Source organism: Cydia splendana, chromosome 8 (assembly GCF_910591565.1).
Source record: "Cydia splendana chromosome 8, ilCydSple1.2, whole genome shotgun sequence".
NCBI lineage: Eukaryota > Metazoa > Arthropoda > Insecta > Lepidoptera > Tortricidae > Cydia > Cydia splendana.
This window is the reverse complement of record NC_085967.1, coordinates 8,064,033-8,091,526: the sequence shown is the minus strand read 5'-3', so window position 1 is coordinate 8,091,526 and position 27,494 is coordinate 8,064,033. Positions and strand designations below refer to the sequence as shown.

Sequence of the window (27,494 nt, the reverse complement as noted above, 5' to 3'; positions counted from 1 at the left end):
TTATATCCAAATCCAACTGCAAGCGCTATACACACCGGCTAAGCATCTCAGTTCTGTTTACGTTTGGCTGACAGGCATTCATTCTATGCACGAAAAGTTTCTCCGAGTCGTGTCAGTTCGGAGCAAACTTCCCGAGCTCGGACATCAGGAACCGGCATAGATACAGTTGCACAATAGAATAAAGTAACATCGGAAGCTCGTTGGAGTTACTAAATAATACAGAGGCGGAGTGACATGCGCAGAGTGGAGCCAGCGCCCTAAGTCTGTTTTGACTGCAAATATCTGCGGCGGATGGCTACCGGTCGGCCCGCACAGTCCTAGTAGATAGACCAACACCACCACGCAACTAGACGATGTTTTTTCATCGTCAGCTCGTAGTTTTCTTTAAGTCTCAAAGGACTAAGCTTTGTAAATGCTTTCACCGAGGTTTAATTTCTTGCGACATTCTGATTTGTTGCGTTGCGGAGACTTGTAACAGTCTACATACATTGAATGTGACGAAGATAAAGTATTATTTGTGAAAATTAAACCAGAACACGCGAAATGACAAGAATCATCATCTTCTAAGCGCCATCCTGATTTTTGTCATGGCACACTACAGGCGTAAGAACATTGGTACAGGCATCAGTTTTTACGAAAACATCGTATGAAATATTACCTCTGGTTTGAAAGTGCGTGCGATTTTATCACGCTCCAAAAGATAGAAAGTAATAACTTAGTAATAGTTGGTAATAGTAAGTAGTATTACAATTTTCTTTTTTTTATTGTAGAAATAATAAACAATCCACAAACTAAATCCTACTAGGTAACTTCGATTAGAATTAAACGTTGTGGTGACATTCTCGTAACTCGAAGGGAATAGTGAGTGGTCTCAGTCCCAAGAGTTCTCAAGTCACATTGACTTAGCTAACGTCGTGACTGGCCTTTATGCAGCTGTTGCTGACAATATTTGACTATAAACTATATCTACAGCTAACTTTTGCTGCTAAACCCCTATAACTAAAACCACAAAGAGATTATTTCAATCTCTTACAGCATTAGGCACGAGGGTCTTTGGGAATGTCTAGACGCTTTAGTAATGAATAAACTTACAACTGTTGAATAAATAGCAAGGAAGTTAGCAAAGGTATTACGAAAAAAGAGCCTCGTTAGAGTCCGGTCACTGTGCTCACAGTGGCCGACGTGAAACAAACAGTGAAGGAAAAGGGCAATGAATAAAATACACGTTAATAGGTGCGTCTAACTAGGTATGCGAAGCACCCACATTAGCGCCCGACGAATGAGCTTTCGACTGATGGATAAGATTACGTCTCTTCCCATCCGCCGCTTACGCTTTCGACGTTGGTATTTAAGAGAAAGTAATATCTGACAAAATGGAGAGAATATATTTCGGTTGCACTTAGGTGTGAGGAGTAGGCTCGAGCCGGTGTCCCGGTTCCCACGCGGCCGCCTGTCTCGTGTTACACCGGGAAGAATTCCACTTTTTTCTTACAGAATTAAACGAGCGATAAAATTCTTGCGACGTCGCATGAAAATGTGCGTTACCTGCCTTGCATATTTATGCGTGCCCCAGTAATGACGTTTGTCGAGCCTCTTCCCTGGCGGTGTCATTACCTATGGCTTGGTTTCGTAGCGTTAAACCAAAGCCGATTTTGCTAACCATCGGCGTAAAGTATTTTCTGATTTTATCTCATGAATACCCTAAAAATAAATTTATACGTATTTAAAAATCGCAAAATCTACAACAATGGCATAGTTTAATGTTGCCTCTTAACGCGGCAATTTGTCTACACGGTAAAGTCGCGGCTCGTTAAATTGTGCCTCTGGAGGTGGTTCCCAGACTCGTACTTCTCTTTCTGTTCAACAAGGCTCATATTAATTCGTCGTGGCGCTGCGGAGGCACTTCACTAGCTTATTCTAAGAATGTGGGTACAATAAGTCGTCACTAAGCATAAACTCTAGCTAAACGGTGCAATATCATTTATCTTGGCTGCGGGGGTAAATATTGTTCTTAATTTAATTCAAGTTAGTGGAAGCGCACGTGGGCGATGGCGCGAGCAAAGCGGTGGCACTTCACGGGCCGCAACCTCGCAAGTCGCACATTGCACATCAAATATTTCAGAGGGAACGGTCCGGAATATACTTGCAATAGCTCGCCGCCCTAATCTTGAGCCAACTCGAGTATTGCACCTAGAGCCAAATTCGTTCCAATTAGGCGGAGTTAGAGTGCGCGGTGCTGACTGAACACCGAATGATGCGGTCCCCACTTAATACCGCCCCTGCGACATTTACGTGTCGTCTGCACGTATATTTTAGTTAACATTTTCACTCAGTATACCTGCGTCATTAAGCGCTACATGTGTAACTTAAAGTGCACTACAGCTGCTACCTAATTTTGACCGAAGCGCCGGATGCTTGTTAATTATTGTGAGTTTAAACTACCCTGATTCGCACTCACTGAAACATAATTGGACTTGGATTGGATTGGCTTTATAGAAAGTTATCCGTATATTATTTAATTGTAACTTCAGATCGGATTTCGGTATTTTTTTTTTTATTAAATACTGAAACTACTAAATTTCCCAGGTAAAGTAAAAGAACATGGATCCCTAAATATATTAATATCTTCACAATTCGCATTTATTATATTGAGCCATCTAGGTAATAGTGTATTTCCTATGCCATGAATAACTTGCTAAACGATAAGTCGAAAGTATTTAAATGGACTGTAAATGACAAAATACCACAATATATATTCACAGTAAAGAGCATAACAGTACTTAATCGTAGCATTTCATATAACAATAAAACTGTAATCTTTGACCTCGCTGGAAGTACAATAGGATTATGTGTTTAGTGAATTCACACACATTATCCGTGAAAAAGTGAGCAAACGCTTTGTACACCCACTTTGCGGGCGTTCGTGTTCACCGCGTGAGACACCGATATTGTGTTTGCTCAATATAAAATTTAACATAATCGACTTTATGTCGATGACATCGCTCTGACTACATAAAGCTAACATGCTCTTTTCCAACCTTAGTGGTATCCTACTAATGTGCTTTCTCCTACAATCTTTCCTTACGATGACAAGCTAAAATTCGATGGAATTGCAAATGAATCTCGGTCTTAGCAAGTCGATTTTATGGTATACTTTGGTTTGGTTTCTGGTGTTTGACATAGGATAAGTTAAAATTTAAAAGCGGCGATGTCAATCTTTATCGCAAAGGGAAGTTGTAGGAAGGGGGAGGTGAAGGTGGCTAAGGAGGGTGCGCCACTGCGTCGATTGTAATCACGCAAATGGCTCCATATCAAAATGTCACATTCGTTTGGATGTTTCGTTGTCATTTTTGCGCAGGAGTAGTTCGAGTGTCTTGATGTTTGTTTTAGGAACTTCCTTTAGTCGTTTGTGGGATAATCGGGACTCGTTTGCTGTCCGATGATACACTTGATTATTTTATTTTTAGACCGCTAACTCCTATCTGTATTTTTAGGTACTTGGTTTTCGTTGACTGACCGTACACATTTATCCTTAATTCCAAAAAGAATTCGCCTTTTATAAATTTGGTTCTTCAACTAAAAGATAAAAGCGGGGCTACTTTTTAGAAGTAAAAAATAGGGCGTCCTCTATCGTAATGTAATGTGATATCATATTTAATCGCATACACTCATAATTAGTGGTCCTGACATTTCGCATATGACATAAAGTAAGAAGACGTTAATATCTACTCGTTTTAACCCGTCTTCCTGCTACAATTAACGTAAAATCGTGTTCTACTAATAGTTGTCAATTCAATTTAATAAATTTGACTATTTAATGCGAAACTAACTCTGTTTTTTTTTTTCACCTTTTCACGCTTTAGCCGTTGAACCAATTTAATAAAATGAAATTATATGATTAATTATAGTTAATTTATTTATAAATTAAATTTAGCATTTTTTTCAATCACCATCTTCAATTAATATACCTACCTAGGAATAATGCGTTAATTTGATGCAGAACAATACTGTCGTGTATATATGTAGAATAGGATTACAGATTCTCACTATGGGTATGAATGTGATTTGTTACTTCAAATTTACAAACTTGCGATACACGATTGTGCGACTAATCGCTAGTGCGAGAAACTGTTGGTTAATAGAACGGTTCTGCAACGAACGTTTGTTCGACAAATCGGAGTCGTCGGAAACATTCGATCCGATATGTCGAACAACCGTTTTTCGCAATAACGAACGATCTTTCGAACAAACGTTCGACAGGGAAACATTCTGTCGACCAACAGTTTATTGCAATAGCGATCTATCGCACAATCGTTCATCGCACGTGGCACGTTTGTTATTCAAAGTTCAAAGTCGTACTCGGCCACCATGATTTTCTTTCCATATTTACAGTCAATATTATTTGCGATTAAAATTATTATGAAAATTTACGCACCAAAATAAATCGAGAAATTAAATATCCTTTGGCATGTTACCTTTTATTTTTCTATCGACGCAGGCTGCCGGATAGCCACTGACTGCGATCGCCTCCATTAAAATAACTCGTTAAAATTTATCATCGACCCGCTTAATCGCTTTAACGCCACCATCTGGGGTTTTATGATTTTTCTGCTTGCTCTGTGTACTTTCGTGGTCATTTTACAACGTTTACAAAATTGCTTGCGTGGGGTTAAAAGCTTTGCTACATTTTACAAGTCCTCTTTTTGTTTGTGTGGAGGGTTTATGTGGCCACATAATAAGCGTTTAATAAGTTGCGATGACATAGGTACTTTTAATATGTTAATAGGTTTGTATAATTATTAAACATAAAATCTACCAATTTAAAAGTTATTGAAATTCAGGCAAGTTCGAATTATTAGGGGCCTTGCGGTGTGTATGTTTTTTTTATTTATTTTTTATATACGTATTATAATTTCTCCAAACCTACCAATATACAAGTATAAAGAAATAGTTATTGGTTACATTAATGATAAGTAAGAGATGTTTTGGAATTGAAGACCTGTCTTTACTGAAATGATATAAATAATCCCAGTTTAAAGTAACCCCGTACTCGAAAAATTATCATAATTATTGCAAAGAACAATAAAATAAGCTTGTTAAATACCCTGCATAATGAAATTACCAGAAAATTTTAATTCGTTCTCAAAATCCAATTTAATCAAATAAGTGAGGTAGATTTTCTGCAGTTGCGGTGTTCCGTGGCGCACTCAGAAGATAATTAAATAATTAAGAATGTATGAATGACGCTGTAAAGCCGTTTTCCCTGATATTGTAATAATGCAGTCCTCTTGGGCAAAATCTTTTAAATTATTCTCTTACGCTTGCTTCGTAATTACGCGGACGCTGATGCCTACAGCCTGCGCATCTATTGTGTATAGCATTTAAAAGATTTTTCAGAAACTCTTTTCAAGTTTGAATATATATTTTACAAACTACGGTAACATTTTTTTCGTGCCTTTCAATATTATTTCTGATTTGCTTAATAATTTCCCGTCAGGGACGGCGAGATTCATATTTTATCCAGCTATATTTCCTAAAAATTTTCCGATTTAACGTTACTAAGTATACATTAAACAAAAAAAAACCTAAAACTAATTTTAAAACATAAAACCCGCTGCAATGTAAAGTACGCAGAAGCGACAAAATGATCAACGCGAGTGGAAACGAAGCATTTTACCTCTAAAAATGTCAAAGGTAGCTTCTTTAGGTTTATATTTTGCGTTTATAACGGTCAGCGGCGACGCGATACGAGTAAAAAGACCTGCGGCTGCGGCCGGAGAAAATCTGAGGGCTTAAACAGTGCTACGTATGAAATACTAGCGCTCGGTTACATGAAAAAGACGAGGGCCGAAATCGAGTGACAGGACCGCGGCGCAGGATTTTCAGCCCGATGATTTTTTGCTAGCTGGATTTTGAGCCTGGACGATGCAGCCGCGCTAGCGATGCGAATTTATCGAGCTCGTCCCGAACTCGACGTGTGGCCTATGATTAGTTGGCAGGAGAAAGTCTTTTTAGTTCACATTCATTAATTAGTGTTGCGTGACTCCCACCCTTTATTCACTCTGCTTACGATCTAGTTAAAATAATTACGCTGTAAAATGTTATGATTCGACGGAAAATTTCGTTTCCACGTTCATTTTCAACTCCGCTTAATATTGAAACAAATTTACATAATAAAGACTATAATATTCATAAAATGTAATGGTGAATTTTCTTTCCAGATTGATCCTAAAGTGGCCTTTCCCAGAAGAGCACATCCAAAGGTAAGTGATTTATAATATCATTGTGTTTAGCAATAAATTGAAACTTAAACTTGCCATTAGAGTAAATAAACTCATTCCGACATTAAATCGCCGCAAAATGGCAACCTTGTACTGCAAAGTTACGACATATTATGAGGGTAAAGTATACCGCTTGAACGCTGCTTGTTTATTTTCAAACATTTACACAAAATATTATTTTAGGCTGGACATAACTCTCGCTCGCTATTAAGATGTTGGCTTACGATGCATAAATAACTAAGGGCTAACAATTTAGTATGCGGGCGGTGATCTTGAGGCCATCCTTATCCTGGATGCGATTCAATCAGAGGCCGACCCCTGATTGAATCGTGTAATAACGTATCAACTCTATTTCCTATGATATCTGTGCACATAGATACTTATTTATTATTATTCAAATGTAGTTATTACAAACTAATGCATCAAGGAAAGTTAGAATATAAGTTGAAGAATTTTTGCAAAAACTAAAAACGTCTTAACCGATCACGTTTGCTATAGTTTTCCTTGAAAGTTTTTAATAAGCTTTAGAAATAGCATCATCAGTTGTTCAGAGATACGAAACTGCTTGTTTTGATATCATCATCACCGCAACAACTCAATAAGGATATTTGCTACCTGCAGGTTTACAAGCGCTATCAAATGTTATGTTTGAAGTCGGTGCCAAGCCACACTCTACACGTAAAGTAGGGACGATTTTTTTTTTCAACTAACTACTGAACCCGACATGCTCTTGGCCGGTTTTATTAAATGAACCCTATGCACCTTACATGCGCTAGGCACCTTACTCAATGTCATCCACCCCTATATACAACCGTTTCCGCCGTGCCAAATTTTACATCCATTCCAGAATTTCAATTTTAGCTTATTTATTAATAAATGCATGAAATTGAATTTAATATCAAAGGCTCACGGCGTCTAGTATTATTCCGTTTTGTTCAACATAGTTGCAAATGGGGCTCCTCAAAGCGACCACGTTAAAAACCGCATAAAATAGGTAATTCTGAATTCAGCTGCGGAATGTTTGAAGATTTATTCGTATGGAGGTTATGACAGCTGTACAGGGATCAGTCGGTTATAATTCATTTTGTGCAAAGTTACTTCATAACAACATTTACTATTACTTCGTTACGATTTTCAAAACGGTGAATAAATAATTTTAGAATTGAATTGCTTTATAATGGTTACATAAGATGAAACTTATTATACAGGGTGGAAAGGCACGACGATCCTTTCCGGAAATGGGAGATAGTTTAGCCTAAGCTCTATATTTTCTCCATAGAAACTATGTTATTATGGGCAACCGTTTCTAAATTATGACCTTTTAAACATCCACGCAAAAAACTACTTTGTTCTAACCCTAACAGGTGACAGGGTCAATGAACTTACTTGTAAACAATCAGTATTCGACAGGAAATTATGCTAATTTGTTGCCATCTAACCATTTTTAGGTCTGCTTACAGCACGGTAAGAATCATTGCAGGATTTTCGCTTTCTTAGTGGTTCCACTTGTTCAATACTTGAATGAAATAGTTATGTTATTCCTTAATATTAATAATACTAACCACAACATTGTTTACAACGACAGTTCAAATGGTGACATTGACAACCACTCAAAAGTACGCAATCGTCTTATAAATATCTCTGGTTTCCTTGACTGATAAAAAGGTTTTAGTTTCTTAACACGTTTCACAAAATTATTTTCGAATAATTGGAAACTATCTAAAATAATTAAAAATAACAAGTAGGTTGTCTTAGTTGCACCAAATGAACTTGCAAAAATGAAATACTAAGAATAAATCAAGAATAAATACTTCTTCAATACCAAACTAACAAACCTTCTTGCGTGGTAGGAAATAGACAAGACGTCTGATGTTTGAAATTAAATTTTCATTGAACTATACTTATTGAATGTCATATTCTTCAAATAAAAATGTTAGATGCTCGTGGCTATTTAAATTTGTGGGGCTGTGTAAAAGATATGGTGTACCAAACCAAACGGAATGTGAAACTGCGGACGAAATGAGACAAAGGCTAATTGGTGCTTTCTGCGGAGGATAAATGACGAAGAGCATACACTATATCGCATGTGCATCGACATACTCGGGTACGGGCTGCGGCGGCGTTGTAATACACGGAGGTACATTTGAACACCGTATGTGAAAAGAAGATAGTATTAAATATTGGAAAAAAGTAATTATCTAAGAAAGTAATAAAATTGTTTGTAATATTTTTGCATGCATTTGATTTATTTGACATTTATGCGTCATTCATACATCATTGCGATAGTGTCAACGATCGGAAAAAAGTGTAAAGTCCCGAGCTTTCCCGACGGAGATCCTTAATCTAGCCGTCATGTGCACATGCTATAGGGTTATCACCACAGTTAAAAAGTAGTATTTTTGCAATTTTTATTTTTTACTCAATTAACGATTCTTACCATTACCAATAGTCTCTGTATCACTTAAACGACCTAATACTTCCGGGAAGGATCGTCGTGCCTTTCCACCCTGTATAAAGTCTAGTGAAGTGTTTTAGTCTATTCTACTGAAATAACTACATATTTAGTGAATTTTGAATTTGACGAGTTAAATTCACAGTACAAAAAGCGAACCGCCCATTAAATGTTGTTCTCATTAGGTCCAAAACATCCCAATCACGACCCCAATTGGCAATGGCAAGGCAATTCGCCATGGAGCCGGTTGGACACTTGTTTTGTAGCTTCTGTAAGTAAGTGTGAGTTATCACTGGTCGGGGCTGGCCGCATTTAATGTAAATTGGCGACCGCCGCCGCTAGCTCGGCCGCATCGCAACGTTTTTACATTCAAGTAGCTGAAACTTGAGGTTTTATTTGTCCCCTATAAGGGTAGTTGGGCGGCTTTCGCTTTTGTATTAGTGCTGTTGTGTGTTGTGTAATTGATAATTTTGTTTTGTTATTTTCATATATAATGCTGGAATTTGTTCTATATTTTTTTGTAGCCTATATTGTGTCCCACTGCTGGGCAAAGGCGTCCCCTGTCTTTCGCCACTCGTCACGGCTTTGTGCATGCTCCCGCCAGTCGCCACAGAATGAGTCCAGGTCGTTTCGCCATCTCATTTTTGGTCTGCCTCTGCCTCGGGTGATCTGTGGATTGTGATTGTACTAAATATCAAATTAAAATTTATTGTTTCATCTTTATTACTATAATATGGAAACCTAGTTACTCAAAATAATTAAGAGCATTATGAAATCATCAAGCCAGTAGGTTATGTCGAAAACTTCTTTTATTCTCTGTAAACGGCAAAATTCGGACCAAGTTTAGGGGATACAATATAAAACTTCAAATCAAATCCCATTGCCACATGCACAAACTGTAGATTAAACTATGTACAATCATTCCAAAATTGTGTAAAATCAAAAGTCGAAACAACCTTCTTGCCAAGAGGGACCGCAAATTATATAAAAAAGATCGCCAGCATGCTAGCTCCTTCTTTCATAATATAGACATTAAACGTGATGGATGGTTTTAAAACATCACGTTGTATTACTCTATCCGAGCCAGTGCGGTGTTGCGTGGCCGGTCAAAGGGGATGCCGACTATGCGAATTACATGAATACATTAAGGGAGCACTGCCTCGTACATGTTACAGTGTAATGCTCACGAATAAATTTAGAGCATGTTCCTTCATCACAGCACTACCAAACGGCAACTATGTAGGTATGGAAATTCGACGGGGTGTATAGATCGCCCGTGATAACGAGGGGTCTCGGAATGGCGGTCGAAATTAGATCCTACTATAGCCTTTTCGTGCCGTGAACACTCTGCTTTTAGCAATCTATGGCGCTCGTTATGAACTGCAATAAATAAAACTAAAATTAAAGACACGTTCTATATTAAATTATTCCGCCATGGGCGCAATGAGCTACTCGTACGGTACAATGTAATTGTCTAACTAAATGGTTGTACATATCTGAATACATTTTTCCGTTCCATGTAAAATCAAGGATACCATTCATAAAAATTTAGGACTTATTGTAAAGTAACAAATGAATAGTGCGTTAGTATATTACGTTGCTGCTTACACAAAATGTAAATTTTCACTCTATTTTTGCCTAATTAGGTGGTTAATACGCATATATCATAAATTGGATGACGTTGTCAGTAATTGAGGGGGGCTGAAAATTTAAAATTCTGATTATCGTCGGCGCTTCTGCTTTCCCTTCTAGCGCAAACAATGGAAAAAGGGGACACCGCTCTCAAGCGGAAGCTGAGAACAAAACAAACGAATTTTTAATATCGTCTTTATCGATAATTGAGACTCTTGCGAAAACCTCTTATTTTAAAAACTTTTAGAGACTGAAAGAGGAATCGTGAAGGAAAATGGAATTGGAAGAAAAAACTTTTTTCATCTTCTTTGTTTGACATTGACAGTCACTAAACTTTGTATTTTCACAGTGGGTCTATTCAATTAGATTTGATTCAGTGAAACTTAATTTGTCTAGCATCTGGCAGGTGACTGCTTGCTATAATCGCTAACTTTTTGGCAAAATTATTGCGGGCCGAAGGGGAAGTGCAGGTCGAGTGGGTATAAAATAATGCATAGCAAGATTTGTGGTGCATCGCGGGTGTTGCATACTTGTGGGCGATATCTGTATCTGGATTATACGGAGGTTCCAAGCTGGAGAATGCGGAGAGGGAGAGGGAACAAAGGCTAATATGTCATCGCGGCCAAGTTAATTGACGCGGTTTCCGCACCGGCGCGGCGGAACGCAGACGTCAGCGTTTCCTTCGCTTACATATTTATACGACGCGCTGACTTGCGTTCCATAAAATAATATCTATTCGTTTAATTTTAACAGCGTCTGCAAATTGTTAGCTTCGGTTTAAATTTAATCTAGGTTTTCTTTTTTACATACTAAGGATTTTCTGACTGGCAGACTTATTTAGTGTTCGTTGAAGAACGATAATAATAAATTTCATTTAACAGGGTAGGTAACAAGAACAATCCACTTAAAAAGTGCATTGAGTTGCTTGTTAAATAAAATAATTTCATAAAATCTTTAAAACTTTTTCTATTCAAGCAGAAGGGTACCATTATCAAATAAAGCTTTCTAAATGAGTCCACTCAACGCCACCTTTTACGTGGCTACACCCACTTATCGCGTTTCTATTCAGCAATCAATGCTTACTCAAAGTTTATCCACCGTCATTTCAATTAAAAAGCTTTAATCGAGCCCGAAACGGTCGCCAAAATCGGTGGCATTTGTAATCACCGTGGCGTGAGTTTATACTCTTTAATGGACTTTGCAGAAGTAGTTCCAACTCTCCTTACGGCTAAGATATTTGAGGAAAAACTACCCGCACCTACCGCAGTAAGTGGCGAAGTTGGAGAAGTATGGCTCGCGTAGAGGGCGCGAGACGGCGACGCGCTGTTCGCGACGCGGCGGAATGGCGCGGCGGCGGCGCGGTGGGCGCGGCAGGCGGCGCGAGCGCGGTGTGGCGGGGCCCAGTTGGCGCGATTTAACGTGTTTCATTAAACGTTTTGTCGGTGTAATCGCAAGTAATTTAAGTGAAGAGAGCCGAGCTTCCGACTTTGTAAGCATTTTGTGTTTTCTTTTTTAACTACTTCGTTTTAACTTTGTTGTTGGGCTTTTAAAAGCTGACTGACAGCCAAATAACAAAGTTCTTTAGAACTATTTAGGGAGGATTTAATGAAATTGTAAGGTTTTATGCGATAGTGCTTCACGGAATCGGTAAATTGGGTGTGGTTGGGCGCATGCAAGCACTTTTTTTGTTTCCAATTCTTACCGTTGAATAGTAAACGAGGTATGATCGTATGAAGCAGAAACTGCAGTCAAGTACATTATTTTCTAGATATTTATCTTACGAAGACAACATGTGACCAAACTTGTATATATGCTTGTTTCTATGTTGATAAGAAATAAACTTGTTTTCCTGGTCCAACTAGAATATAATCATATATGGCAGAATCAAAATACTACCGTATGTTTGTTAACATAAAAACCTGATAATTTATTTATTTTATTTTGTCAAGTAAAACTGCTTGCAGGCTACGCAATTACTGAGAAGTTTTATCTATAAAACTCCATTACAGAAGGCCTGAACAGTAACTAAGACTGAACTTTATCTAAAACAGCAAATGAGTACTAAAATCTTGCAGTTAATAAAGGTAAGCCTGTTGAATGGGACAGATGCGGCGAGTGACTTACGGGCTAGGCGGGACTCATAACTACCGGCCAGCGGGGCATAAGTCCCGCGACCGCAGAGTGAAGCTGCAACCAGCGCTGCATATCATTTGCAACTACGAATTCTCCGCAAAGCTAATAAATAAACAGATTATCTTGATACAATTTATTGGTTTATGACGTATATAACTTTGACAAGGTTTGGTTATAAAAAAAACTAGTAATTTTTTTCATTACTTAAACTAAAAAATATACAATTGACTACGTATGCATTGTTATACATTGATGCTGATCTGAAACTGTGCTGCAATTTTAATATCTTGGCGCCCTGGAGTACTATATAATTAAGTATAACAAATGACATATGTACTAACTATAACTTAATATCGTAATGCACTGCGGCTTACAAATAATACCTAGATATAACTCAAAGTATTACTCGAATATTATTTGAATAACTTAAGGTTTCAAAACAAAAGATTCGATGTTAGTCAACAAAATTATCAATACGCCATCCATAGTATATCTAAACATTTACCTACATCGTTTAAAGGATTCTAAACAAAAAAAAACACGGGGAAATAATTTCATACAAGTACACACGCAAACATGCGAACATGCTGTTTAATACTTAAACAATCGCTTCTTCGACATTGCCCGCTGAAAGCAAAAGTTCCAGCACGGGGCGCAAGGAGCATACTTTGTAAAGAAATTGCATTTAATCATGTTGAGACCTTCTCATAACTTGGCTTTCTCTCGTATATTTTATGAATTCCTAACATACTTCTTGTCAACCTATTACTTTAATACTTTCAACGTCGTATAAGGTTTTTACTCGCGCCCCTTTGTGCCGGAACTGACGGATATAATTTTGTAAGTTACGCATGTCAACATAAACTCAAAAACTTGCGTTTTATTACTCCAGCGTAGAGTTAATCATTTACATACATTTATACAGGTTGTGGCCCATAATAATTAATGACATCTCTTTTAATTTGTTGCGTGCGATTGTCATATCTATGCTACGGCGAACGGTTTATATTTTAAACTTACGATAGTAATACTTCTCTACCGCTGTTCGAGTGCGAGAAATATGTACTTTAGCACAGTACTAATATTGACGTAACTGGTGACCGAAGAGCTGGCGGCTACCTCGCACAACGTATCAGCATTGCGATACAGCGAGGAAATGCCGCCAGCATCCTTGGTACAATGCCTCAAGGGCCTATTTTAGATTTAAGCTAGTTATTAATTTCGTTTAGTAGTACCACTGTATATATATTATATGTAAATAAATGATTTATATCAAATTTTGAAGTATATCAAGTAGGTATTCTCAATGCAATCTCATTTCATTGGGATCATCTATAATTATATTGAGGAATTGTATAAAAACATCTCTGGCATAGGTACCTAAACTACGCGATGTTTCTAATCCATCCTATGTAGATTGAGTTCTATTTCGTGCGTGATATTTCAGCAACTTTTGATTAACGCGCATCTACTTAAGCCAGATTACATTTCCACCGAGTTATCTGTCGTTTGAGTGCTTTTAAATAGAACTAGAGTTATATTTGAAATCGTGGATTAAGTGAAAAATGTGGTATAATGCAAAGAATCGATTAAATCTAGCAATACTTAAAATAAATATAAATATGTTTTTAATGTTCTAAGTACATTAATCCAATGAGCCACGTCATTGACATCCAAATTTTTTAGGGCCGTCAACGCCAAACTGGAGCGAATGTGTAAGTAATCATTTCTGTCTAAATAATAGCTGTATTAATTAATAACTTGAAAGTCAACACCCTTCGCCCTGTCATTAGTTTGAACAGAGACGTAAGAGTATATCAATCATTAGTTACGTTATCGCGTTGGCACACGACGTGCCTTTACCAACTTCGGGGCCCATGTTTGGGTTATTTGCGCTCAAAATTCACCCAACTACTAAATTCGTTAACACACATGGAAATCATTACCTAATTTACAGTCTACCGGCCGTTCTAGAACATGTTAAAATTATATGCTTTTGTTTTTAGTCCGGATGTAGCGATGGTAACTGGATTTTGAAACGACCGGGGATCAGAGAAGTTTGCGCATGCTCAACGCCGTTACTTTTCAACCCAAAATTCCTAACCGCAAATTTAATATTTAATCTCACCCTTGTCTAAAACATTTACCGCCGGGCGTCCCGAAATACCTTTCCCTATCTGCCGCTAGGTACATCGGTTAGGTACACTTTTTTAATCGCTCGCCCGCCACTTGACGGGTGGCCCTGATGGATGGCGGCCGGTGCCCGGGTCACGTTTTGTCGTCTTATTAATACTTAAATTGGCCACCAGTGACGAGGACGAAATGTGAAAGGGACAAAGCCACTTAAACATTTTATTCAACATTATTATTTACGACGGGTCCTTAATACATAACAAACATTTTAGCCATTAACGACTTTTAATTGAATTAAAATTGGTACTGCATAGAATCACAACATTAAATATCTCTTTAAAGTAGTTTAATGAATCGTTACCAATTTATTCAGCTCATTTTGAAAAGCCTTAATAATTTACTCCTGACATCGTATGTACGCATTTAACTGAAGGAACACGCGCCAGTGAATAAATAACTCTATAACACAGCCTCTCAGTTTACAGGGCCCGGCGAGACATTATATGTCCGTTCCACATAAATCTACCGACTTGCTAAACATGCCTACAGCGAGATGGTAACGAGGTGTACGTCTCAAAACATATTAGCAAAGTAAGTTAGCAAGCCCAGTCCGTTGGGTTAATAGGGTGTCATCGCAGATGATGGGTAGCTTGCTCCTCAGTTACAGACTCATCAGCGACCCGCTCACGACTACCTCTCGCTCTTAAGTATTGGCACTCCTTTTACTGAATATAGGCGGTGAGTTACGAGCACTAATTTAGATTTTAGATACCGGTTTTGAAAACTATGATCAATATTGTGATACCCATGGTCTGTTAAACAGCTTAATTGACAGTAAGTAACAAAAACTATAGTTTTATAGAGAACTTTTTGATAGGGTCTGCGAGACTCCCTTTGTTTGAGTTTTAAGTCATAATCATAATGTATTGTTTGTCATATTATCATTAGTCGTAAAACTTATCAGGATTTTCATAAATTTGTCCTATTTAGGTTAAGTTTGGTTCTTTTTATCACAATCCTTAAAAGTTACGCGTTTCTGAACCAAACAAATTATGACTAATGAAAAAGCGGACAAACAATACATTATGATTTAAAACTTTTTGGTAAACAATAGAAGGTCTGCGATCCTTTTTACATATAATATCCTTTAATAATCATTAAAGAAAAATATTTTTGTGAAAAATATGAATTCGTTTTAATTTAATCTATGTTCTTGAACTCCAAAACTGTACATTATAGAAAATAAAAACAATTGTAAAAAAGTGGCTCGTGTCGTGCTTATGAGGATGCGGAGTCTCTTCTTCTCGCCAGTTGATCCGCCGGTACTAACTCTCTCATACATGTACTCATACGCACACACAAACACAAACACACACACACACACACACACATACTCACATACACATGCACACGCTCACACACCATACAAGTTGCATGCGCGTTTATTTTTTATCCTATTACTATTACTTTATAAATTCTATAGTTAATGCTCTCTTGTTAATATCTAGCATAATAATCTTATTGTCAAACTTGCTTTGCACTCCAGGGCCCCATGATACAGGCTCAGCCTAGTTTGAGTTCCGCCAGACATTTCCTTTATGTAAAAATTGTACTGTTTAACAATAAAAATATTGATTTGTTTTGATTTTTTTTATTTGAATGTGTCATCAAGTTCATGAATTATTTTTTATTAAAGTACAGGTACTTAGGGCTAAGTACCAACTCTTAGTAGGTGCCTAAAAACATATTGTCAGAATATGTTTACTTATAAATTACTACATAAATTGAATCACCGACGTAATTCTAATTATATTGGTTAGGTGCAAGCAAAACTTTAACAACGATTGCCATGTTTGCAATCTTTTATTTTCTAATATAATGGCACAGGTATCACTATTTACAGAGCTAATAAATACCATCGAACTTAAATTAAAAAGGTTGTGTCGTTTTATTATAAAGTTTTCGTATTTGTACTCTGTCTGTTCATAGTGTCTCAAATGTAGTGCATAATCATCATCTTACATGTCACACATAACTTTGTAATATTTCATTGAAAACATATATTAATATACATACCTATGGATCAAAACAAAATAACACAAAGTTAAAAAGATGTTTCATTCTTATAACTGCAAATTTTGTAATTAAAACACTAGTAGTCAGGTCATATACTGGAAGCAGTCTTATTCCTCCACTTTATTTGCCTAGTACGTCCCGGGCCAGAAGCTAAGCGGTACTAATGACGTGTCATCGTAAGAGCCCGCCCGTCCGCTAGAACGATCATTGAACACTCCACTGTAATAAGATAAGTTTATCGACCAGAGGTTTTACTGTGAGCTTCGTGTGACGGTTTTTACTACGTTTAAAATGTTGGGAGAAAATTGGAAAAAGTTTTGTGTGTGATGCAAATCAAGTTTGGATCCTAAACGGTTCGTAACGCTGTATTAAAAAAGCTATCAAAAAATCAGTGGGTTGCTAAGAAAAAAACATAAATAAAAGCAACATATTTTTTTTAAACATTGTTGGCATTTTATTTTTACTCGCCCATCCGCATTATCGAAACGTGAAATGGCATTGAAACGGTTGCCAAGAAGATAAGACAATCTCAATTCCCAATCCGCGGAGCATAAAACTCCAACCTGCAAAGTAAATTCACCTTCAAAAAGTTGCAATCTGGCGAGGAATAATTTTCCCGGCGATTGCGATGCGATGTTTTGGCGCATCGTTCGACAAATAGCCGTCGCAGTCCGCAGCGTACGGCGGTCAGCGCCGCGGCGCGGTAGGCGGCGGCGGAAGGCAAGCAGGCAGCGCTGACTCTACAATTTTCACCGCTCACCAACCTACAGGCAACTGCGAAAAAATGTCGAGATTGCCGAAGAGCCTTGGGGTGTCAGCTCGACCGCTACGTTGCAACACGGAGATTGTGCCGTCTGTTTTGTTTGCCTCTTACCGTCTTATATCCGTGGAGCAAAATTGTATGAAGGCACAGTGCGCTAATAAAATTCTTTCTCTTGGAAACACTTGCAAAATTGGCTCACGGAAATATACAAAAGTTCAACAGATAGGACAAAATGTCAAGACATGACTGCCAAAAATTTGATTATTTTCATCATAAAAATATAAAAAACAATAAATGTGGCTGTCATTAACAAATAATTTGACAGAACATGGAACAAAACTTTACATAATACATATTACCATTTTCAACTCCAAATTTCGTTCACCCCAGTTATGTCACAGTTATCGTACAAGAAAAATCCTCAACCAGCACTAAAACCGCAAGACGTAGTTAACGCTATCTAGTTAGTAGTTAAATAGCTCATTCTCATTCTTGGAAACGTTCCTTAATGTAATAAACGACAAGAGTAGGAAGGACCGCGTGAAAGTTGAGAGCGTATGCTATCTCATGCAAATTACGGCAGATTTATCATAAGACGTCTCCGTAATTACGACGTGAGGAGATATGGCGGGCGCGCTTGAACCGGCTCTCTCTCGGCTCTCCAGAAAAAAGGCAATTAAAGGGATAAACTGGAGCAGTTAAGTCGAGCGTCACGCTCGCGATATCTCCGCAGAGCGAGCGGTGAGCGGGCGCGGGCCGTGCGTGCTCGCGCCTGCCGTCTTCAGACCCCTGCTACACGTAAAGGGCGGAGAGCAATATCATAGACTACAGACTAGAGACGGGGGAACATCCGCCACTGACGCTATTGCACTTGAAGCTTTACAAAGCTAAAAGCAATACAGTTATTTGATTTAAACCGGGTGTGTACCACCGCCTTCCGCTGGATTGTGTTTGTTCTGGTTTGGCAGATGTCAAAGTTGTATGTTTTGAAACGGAGCCTCATTGTTGTTTGCCTTGTTTGTTTCGCGACGGAAGGTATTAGGTTCACTACATGTTTTAACGTTACTCACGCGATATTGATGATGACATTTTCGTACTCGTTTTCTTACTTGAATTACTGAGGTTATTATTTTAATACAGATATTAAATTTTAAACAATCGATAGTTATTTATGCATTTTTTATAGGATCAATAGAAAACAACGCTAATAGTCAAGTCAGATGCTTGCACTATGCGAATAAAATACGACTTTATTGTAATGGCATACTTATGTCCAAAAATATGACACCGCGGCTTTCATTTATAATCAAATGCGTAGTTCATCAAAACCATTTACTTTATGAGTACATTGACGGTATGTGACATTCGGTGTTCAGTAATTAATGCAAATCAATGACGGGACGTGCGATTGATTCTGGACCAGCGGAAAGCCGATCAATTACGTTAATGAGCACAGGATCCGTATCGCTGACGATTCAATATTATGCAGAGATGTTATTCGACTCGCTAACCAAGTCGGACGCACAGTAAATCCATTATAAACACCCTCTTTGGCTGTGCATAATTGTTATCGATTACAAGGTCACCTACATGGTGGTTAAGTTGAGCTATTAGCTCGCCTGTGTTCGATAAGCAATGAGAATGTGCGGGCAGGAGCTTGCGTTTATTTACCGAGTAAAAGCCAATCGCCATCACGCCATCAGCCTTATAGTGGTCACTAATCTATGTGCATCTGTGCACGATCAACACTGCAACGGTAATCTAAAAAAAAAAACTTCTTTTTAATTTGTCAGTACAAAATATTTCTTGTCTGGTACCTAGTCGTTACCAGGTTACTCAATTTATTTTTATGATGACATAACATACTGACTATTGTTTTATCGAATCGGCTTCTGCGTAAAATTATAAATTGTAATTGTGTGTGTACTTTTTAAACATTTAATTTTGGTAACAGTATACAGTGTAGAAAAAAATGTATAGACCCAGGAGGTAAAGTACCTTAGAACCTTAAGTTAGCTCATTTTACTAAAAGGAAACATTCTTTTATTATTAAGTAGAAAAACAAAACTGCATTTTTTTTATTCTATATAAAAAAAATCCACTCTGTATAATAAGGTAAAAAGCTATTACAAATATCGCTTTATTTAAATCCATAATTTAGATATGGTATTTATTTCGGTCAAATATACCTACAACAAAGGGGATGTACAGGAATGCAACAACTATAGAGGAATAAAGCTCATGTCACATAGCATGAAAATATTGGAAAAAGTGACAGAGAGACGCCTGAGAGACGAGAGTGGTGGTATAACACAAAATCAATTCGGGTATTATGCCAGGGAGAGGTACAACAGACGCCATTTTTGCACTTCGCCAACTGTGCGAAAAATACAGACGTGCAAAAAAGAACTTGCATATGGTGTTTGTGGACCTCGAAAAGGCATACGACCGTGTACCCCGAGAGGTTTTGTGGTGGGCTCTGAAAGAGAAAAGCGTGCCTGGGAAGTATGTGGAGCTAATTCAGTCAATGTACAACCGATGTTGTACACGCGTCCGGTCAGCTGCTGGCACCACCGACAGGTTCAGTGTCACGGTAGGCTTGCACCAGGGATCGGCCTTAAGTCCTTACCTCTTCCTGCTTATTATGGACGCCCTGTCGTCGGACATACAGGAGGAGGCACCCTGGTGTATGCTTTTCGCTGATGACATTGTGCTTGTGGGTGAAGACGGACTCGAGGTACAGAGCAGACTTGAGAAATGGCGGCATAAACTGGAAAATGTTGGCCTAAAGATCAGCAGATCTAAAACTGAACATATGTTCTGCGATTTCGGCGGTCTCTCCAGTTTCGCTGCCATGGAACTTGATGGTGTTACGTTGCCGGTCTGCTCCGACTTCAAGTACCTCAGTTCGCACTATACCAGGTGCGATGGCGATATTGACCGTGACGTGAAAAACCGGATTAGCACGGGATGGATGAAATAGCGACAGGTCACGTGAACCATTTGCGACGCCCGAATGCCTCTTCGATTGAAGGGTAAAATTTATAAAACCATCATAAGACCTGTCGTCATGTATGGATCAGAGTGTTGGGCCCTAAAGGTGACGGATGAAAAGATGCGGATGATGGTTGCATGTAGCGGAGATGAGAATGTTAAGATGGATGTGTGGTGTGACAAGAATGGATAGGATAAGGAATGAGTATATAAGAGGAAGCCTGAAAGTTGCACCTATAGTAGAAAAAGTAAGAGCGCATCGCCTAGCGTGGTACGGGCATGTGATGCGGAGGGATGAAAGCCATGTGACGAAAAAGGTATTACGAATGAATGTGGAGGGAAGTAACGGGAGAGGAAAACCGAGAAAAAGGTGGATGGACTGTGTGAGAGATGATATGAAACGAACGCAAGTGAATGATGAGATAACGAGCGAGAGAGAGGTATGGAAGAAAAAGACATGCTGCGCCGACCCCAAATGAATGGGATAAGAGCAAGCGAATGATGATACCTACATGTGCATATGTGAATAAACAATGATCATAAGTTCGTTGGAATCATTTCGAAAGGTTTGACATTTGACTGTTCACAGAAGAGTTATATATAGGGAATAAATGTATTTCTAGTATGAGATTTACAAAAAACTCTTATTTAATTATTAATTTATTACCGTTGCTAAATAGCGTCAGTTACCTACTACGTTAAGGAAATTGCATAGTATAAACGATTTATCTGCAGGTATCTAATTTCAATAGTATTAAATAGATATCTACATATGGTTGATATCGTAATCCGATCAATGAGGCTAATGAACCCAGGGCACCGTATTGGAAACGCTTCAATATTATGCAAATGCTATCGGTTAGTTGGCTGAAAGCCTCCGGTGGTCGTCTCTGTTACCGTTAAGCAACGATAACGAAAACTCGCCGAATAGAATATATTTTGGTACCAGAAAGTATTAAAAAGGCATCTTCTTCTCGATTATAGCGGGATCTTCTGTCACTGGCATAATTGTTGCTTATAAAACTAATGGTATCAAAATACAACTATAACTTTTCCTAATTTATAAATGGATACCTATTCGAATGATTTTTTGAACATTACTGACCGTGTATCACGTTCATACTTATGAATGAGTGTGAGTGAGATGCTCTGAGTTTAACAAAATATTGGCAACAAATCAATAATAGTTTTTATTATACCTACATAGGTGCGAGTGCCCCTAGTATAGTGTAACGTGTAGTGTAATAGAATAGTGTAAAATGTGTTCAGAAAATTTGGCTAGGTGGGAGTTGTAGTGTACAACCCTTTTTTAACCGACTTCAATTTCATAGAAGGAGGAGGTTCTGTATTCGGTTGTGGCTATTTTTTTTTTTCTATGTACGTTCACCGATTACTCCGACATCCGTAGTCCGATTTGAGTAATTCTTTTTTTGTTTGAAAGGAGCTACCCCCGAGTTGGTCCCATTTTAATTTGGTTCTGTTCTGATAATGGGATCCATGAGGAATTGAGGGAATTCCTCAATTTTAAAAGGCACATGCATGGTGTTTTGGGCGTTTTCTTAAGCAACTCGAGCATTTTTTCCCGAACACCACCAATTTAATGAAGTAGACCTGATGATGATGATTATTTTGATGATAATGATGATGATTTCTTTAAATGTGAGTATGTTCAGCGATTACTCCGGCACCTGTGATCCGATTTGAGTAATTCTTTTTTTGTTTGGAAGAAGTTACCTCCAAGGTGTTTCCGTATTATTTTTGGTTCTGGTCTGATGATGGAATCCATGAGGAATTGAGGGAACTCCTCAATTTTTAAAAGGCACGTGTTAAGTGATTTCGGGGTTTTCTAAAGTGACTCGAGCATTTGCTTCCGAAAACCACCAATTTGATGTACTGCAACTGTCTGCAGCCTTACCACGAGTTTGACATTGACATATTCGCTAACGTCTTATGCATCTAAATGTAACTTTTTATGCATCTCGCTCACACTAAGGTTAGTACGAGCGAGATGCGTAGGAAGTAAGTTACACACATGCTAGCGAATATATCAATCTCAAACTCGTGGTAAGCTGGTAAGGCTACTGATCGGGGGTTAGGGTTAGGATTTAAGGGGTCTGGGATTAAGGGGTCGGGGAATGGCGGTTGAAGGGTTGCTGGTTCAGGATCGAGGGGTTCCTGGATCAGGGGTTGATGTGCTGTGAGGTTGAGTGATCGGGGGGCTGAGGGATTGGGTCAGTGGCGGGGCGGGCGGATGGATTTAGTTGACAGGAATTATAATTTCCCAGACGGACTCGAGAAAATTCCTGATTACATATTTACTAAAGTAATAGGTACACGAATTTAGTGTTAAACATGATCTTGTTTTTCATTCATGCGTCGCGCTCTTAATAATGCGTTAAACGAAAAATGGTAAAACAAAAACTTATTACAAAAAAAAATGAAACCGACTTCAAAAAGGATGAAATAAAATATTATCCTTTTTTATGTCTATGCGTTACCAACTGATATGTTTGAAGTCGGTGCCAAGCCAAGTAGTAACAATACCAGTCAAAAATAATCAGCTTTATGGCTATAAATCCTATTAGAACTGTACTAATAACTATTATAAATGTGTAAAGAATTCTGTCTGCCTCTTTGTCGCCTTTTCATGGCTAAAACAACTGAACCGCTTTAGGTAAAATTTGTCAAGAAGGTAAATTCCTTGAATTGTTTTATATTTTGAAATGTAGTCCTCTGGATAAGGGAAATAACTCAGTCCCAATCCCACACTTGCGTGCTATAGACTGTTCGAGCATTAGTAAGAAATGCTCTTTAAAAAATACGACGGCAAAAAAATGCATTTATATTTACACTAATGTGCCGACAAACATGGTACGGACTGCGCCAAGAAGGTTTGATCGTGTGTTCTGAGGTGTGTTCTTAGGTCCAGTCGACGTCAATGATATGTTTACACTTTTGCACCTTACTCCTTTGTAATAAGGCGAAAAGTGTAAACGTATTTTTAACGTCGACTGTACATTCTGTAGGTACATTGTCGTCGTGTAAGGCAATCCAACGTAGGTAAATCCTTATCGAATCGCACCAAAGTCATGGTATGCTTCAAAATTTGGCTTGGCACCGACTTCAAACATATCAGTTGGTAACGCATAGACATAAAAAGGATAATATTTTATTTCATCCTTTTCGAAGTCGGTTTCATTTTTTTTGTAAAAAGTTTTTATTTATTAATTATTATTATTTAATGAATGCACTACTACAAAGATTATTCTTGGCATAAAGCAAATGTTATTTTTAACAGTTCATTCAACTCTCTTAATGTTCCAAGTTTTCAAGACTACTCTAACGGGTTCGGATCGGAATGTTAAGAATAAAAAATATGTCTGAAAGATTTTCCTAATTGTATAATTTGATTGGGAAACTATCAGCTAATCAACAAATACATTAACTTTTTAAAGTACCTAATAGTTCTTGAAAACAACGACCAAAACAACATCGCAATAGGAAGCGAACGAGAAATCACAAGTTGCTTACAACATTCTACTTACTTACATTCGATAAACTGTATCAAACAAATAAAGGACTACCACAGGCACTCTTGTCGGACGTAATATTATGTTAGTAGTCATAAAACCTACGAGGATGGAGTGTAAACATGGGCAGGGCTCGTGTTGGTAAGAAGTAAGAACCGCAATGCACCAAAGTAGGTGACGCGGCTGGTTGTGGCGACACTGACTAGCTCGTTTATCAAAGTCGATATCGACTGTCGACGCTCAGCCACACACATTATAGCGAGCATCTATTACTTACTTGCACGCGTGAATTTCGTAAGCTGAAATTCATTGTGTGGCGCTGTTAGAAATTAGCTGGGTCGGGATTTGTATACATTTTCTTTTATTCGTATGTACACACCAGTTCTTATTGACTCACTAACGTACTCGTATCCTAGCGCTGAATGTAGGCGTAGCTTTTTCTTAGGATTTTCTTTCATGTTCCGGAAAGAAAAAACACTTTAGTCTTATTAAACTTGTGGCTGTAGTGAAGAAGTAAGAATTTGGCAATAAAATCAATTCGTTCACTTATTGTAATAGATCGTCTGTTTTGGATACTCTACTATCAAATTGTCTTTTATTTATTAAAAAAACTTGAAATAGCGCCATTCAGAATTATCACGTTTTCGTGTAACAGCGCCATCTAAAGTGCAACTCAAAAAGTAACAAGATTATTTTAAAGAAACTGGCATTCTAGTAGTACGTCGAACAAGGCTGAGAATACAAGATTATTAATTTATTTTTTTGAATACCACTATGTATCTGCCTGATTCGAACTTTAAGTTACGTCAATTAATAGATCTAGAAACGATATGGATTAGATATATCAGTGTCAAATGTGACGTTCCTCCAAACAAAAACCACACATTTGACACTGACACATCTAATCCATATCGTTTCTAGATATATTAATTGACGTATCTTAAAGTTAGAATCAGGCCGTATGTCCAATAATATGTATAGTGTCTACATGTGCAATACAGTTTATATTAATTTGTAGAGGACCGGAACGAGTGAATCAGTCAGTGTATAAGGAGTTCTCTGACTTTGACTTTTCAAAATAGACAAACATTAGGATTGCAAACGTATTTCATCTGTCATATTTCACGGTTTGGCCGATGTATAAACACGTTCTCCGTTCAATCATCCAGCGTTAGGCGGCGCCGGGGCGAATAAATCAAGCCTCTCACTTTTTCACCTGCCACACACAAAGCTTTCGCACTGAAACTTGATTCGGGTTATTTCTGACGAAATATCAGCCTATTTGTTATACCATTGATACGAACGCACGTACGCAGCGTAAGTTTGAACTTGTTGTCGAGAGGGATTGAGTGAAAATTGCTTCTCTATTCCTGAAAATGTGCATAGAATTTGATGCTAACCGCCTGGCATTCTGCTCGCCGTGTATCGATTTCAAAACTGAAAATTGTTACGAGCGTTTATAAAGGTTTAGGTCGGTCGACGCAGGAATAACGTTCAAAGCGGCGTCGTCAGGAAATTTAATAAAACGCAAACGAAAGATAACTATTCAATGCACGTAGTTTGAATATATCGCAAGGCTGATGAGATCGGCCAAAACTATTGATAATACAATAAACTAAAACAGGAAGAATATGATATTACATTTATATGTATAACCTATACCCACCCGCAAAAAATATTCTACCTACTTTTAGAAATATTAATATTAATAAATAATGTCTGTAGGCACGAATACACCTATCAACCTTAAACAATGCGTATGATTTCGTATTCAACACGTCACACTAATCATATGCAAATATTCACGCCTAACATTATCAGTTTACATATCCGTCTAAAGCAATATATTGATGGGTGAACGCGCTAACGTAAGTAATATCTAATTCAATTATAGCGTAAAAGCGACGCGTATCGGTGGTGATAGCACAATCTTGGGGCGCGATCTAGCTAAGGAAGCTGTGAGGTGTCTCATTGTGGTGTCAGTAAGTGCCTATTTGAGGCTACGTAGCCACTTACGAGGCGGCCGATAGCGTAATCCGAATCGACGTGTATTGTGCGTTGCAATACTGCCTACGGAATACGGCGCCGCAGAGCAGACTATTCCGTGAGGCATAATCTTCGCTGTAAATGGATTTAATGCAAATTTTCTCCTCGGCCGTTTGAATAGGTGTTGTGATATAAACACTTTACCCCTTTTGTGAGGATGAAATTGTTTTTAGAATGTTAATAAGTAGGATAGATTTAGTCAGAGCAATTTTTAAAATAGGGGAAAATGTATATGGAATAGACATCAAGTATTTGGTTCTATTTTATAAGACTATCTGCTTTTATTTTAACAACAAGCAGACTAGAAAGCAGGCTACGGCGTAGCGCTACAAGCATAGAGCATAAAGCATTTATTTTGTTATTTACCAGGCTGGGGTATAACCCTTCACTTAATTGTAATAATCGGATAAATGACTGCATACATTTATTACATAATACTCTTCCCTTAATTATTAAATTCAAAATGCATTAAAAGCTTTGTGATATTGCGGTAATGAGCTATAAATATTAAAATTATTGACAGCTAAAACTATGATTAAAACATTGGCACTCCGCTCTATACTAGTATGAACTAATCGAAACATTCCAACGAGGGTCTAATAACCGACTCAAATTTACATAAACAGAGTACTGTCTTGCGGCTGTTATCATTCAATTAAATAAGATTTAGCGATACCGAGACTACACCTCGTTTATTTAAACCCAATTTCTAGTCGCTCGTTGACCGTAAACTCTCTTCACGCTATTATATTTTAAACTTTATGCCATAACTTAGAAACAATGCTTTATACAATAAAATAGCGCTGTTTTTTAAGTTAAGCTTACTTGCCGCTGTTTAGAGTTATTGTATTGCTAAGCTAGGTCAACAATTCGTAATTTTATTGATTAAGTAAATAACATTACAAACAGCTATGGTGAAAATCCATGCCATGTTTTAGAAGCTTAATCTGTTTCATAATACCGCTGTTATGAAACTGATTAAACTTCTAAACATAAAATAAAAACAAGCCTCTTATCCCAAGATAATCTTAAGTGGCCGATGTAAATTATGTATAACCTAATTCGATCAGATCAGATCAGTCGCTTGCATGAAAATAAGTAAAAGACTTCCAAAATCGAACGATAACTTCAACTTCAACATTTATTTAGCAAATAGGCCACAAGAGCACTTTTACACGTCAACAATTTTATAAAATACAACTAACTGCAACAACCAATTCAAACTAACGTATTACAATTACTTAGAGATGTATATGGTCTCTTAATGTCGAATTACATAAAAAAACTATAATAATAATATAAAAAATACAGATACAAAAACACAAAAAAAAAATCTATAATATTTAGAGTAGTAAATGTCTCTAGGTGTCAGAACTATAAGATTATATAGTTTATCAAATTATCCTTAGAGATGTATAGGGTCTCCAAGAGTCAAAAACCTGTATAGGTAATTA

General features: G+C 37.7%; 1 protein-coding gene across 5 annotated transcripts in view; it reads left to right on the top strand.

Annotated features, from left to right (window-relative positions):
- The window catches only part of LOC134792767 (RNA-binding protein Musashi homolog Rbp6), a 574,739-nt gene that overhangs the window by 268,744 nt on the left and 278,501 nt on the right, over positions 1 to 27,494 (top strand). For all 5 annotated transcript variants that reach the window (XM_063764094.1, XM_063764092.1, XM_063764093.1 and 2 more), the window contains exon 5: positions 6,222 to 6,263. In XM_063764094.1, coding sequence (XP_063620164.1) covers positions 6,222 to 6,263 — 42 coding nt within the window. The remainder of the gene's footprint in view (positions 1 to 6,221; positions 6,264 to 27,494) is intronic.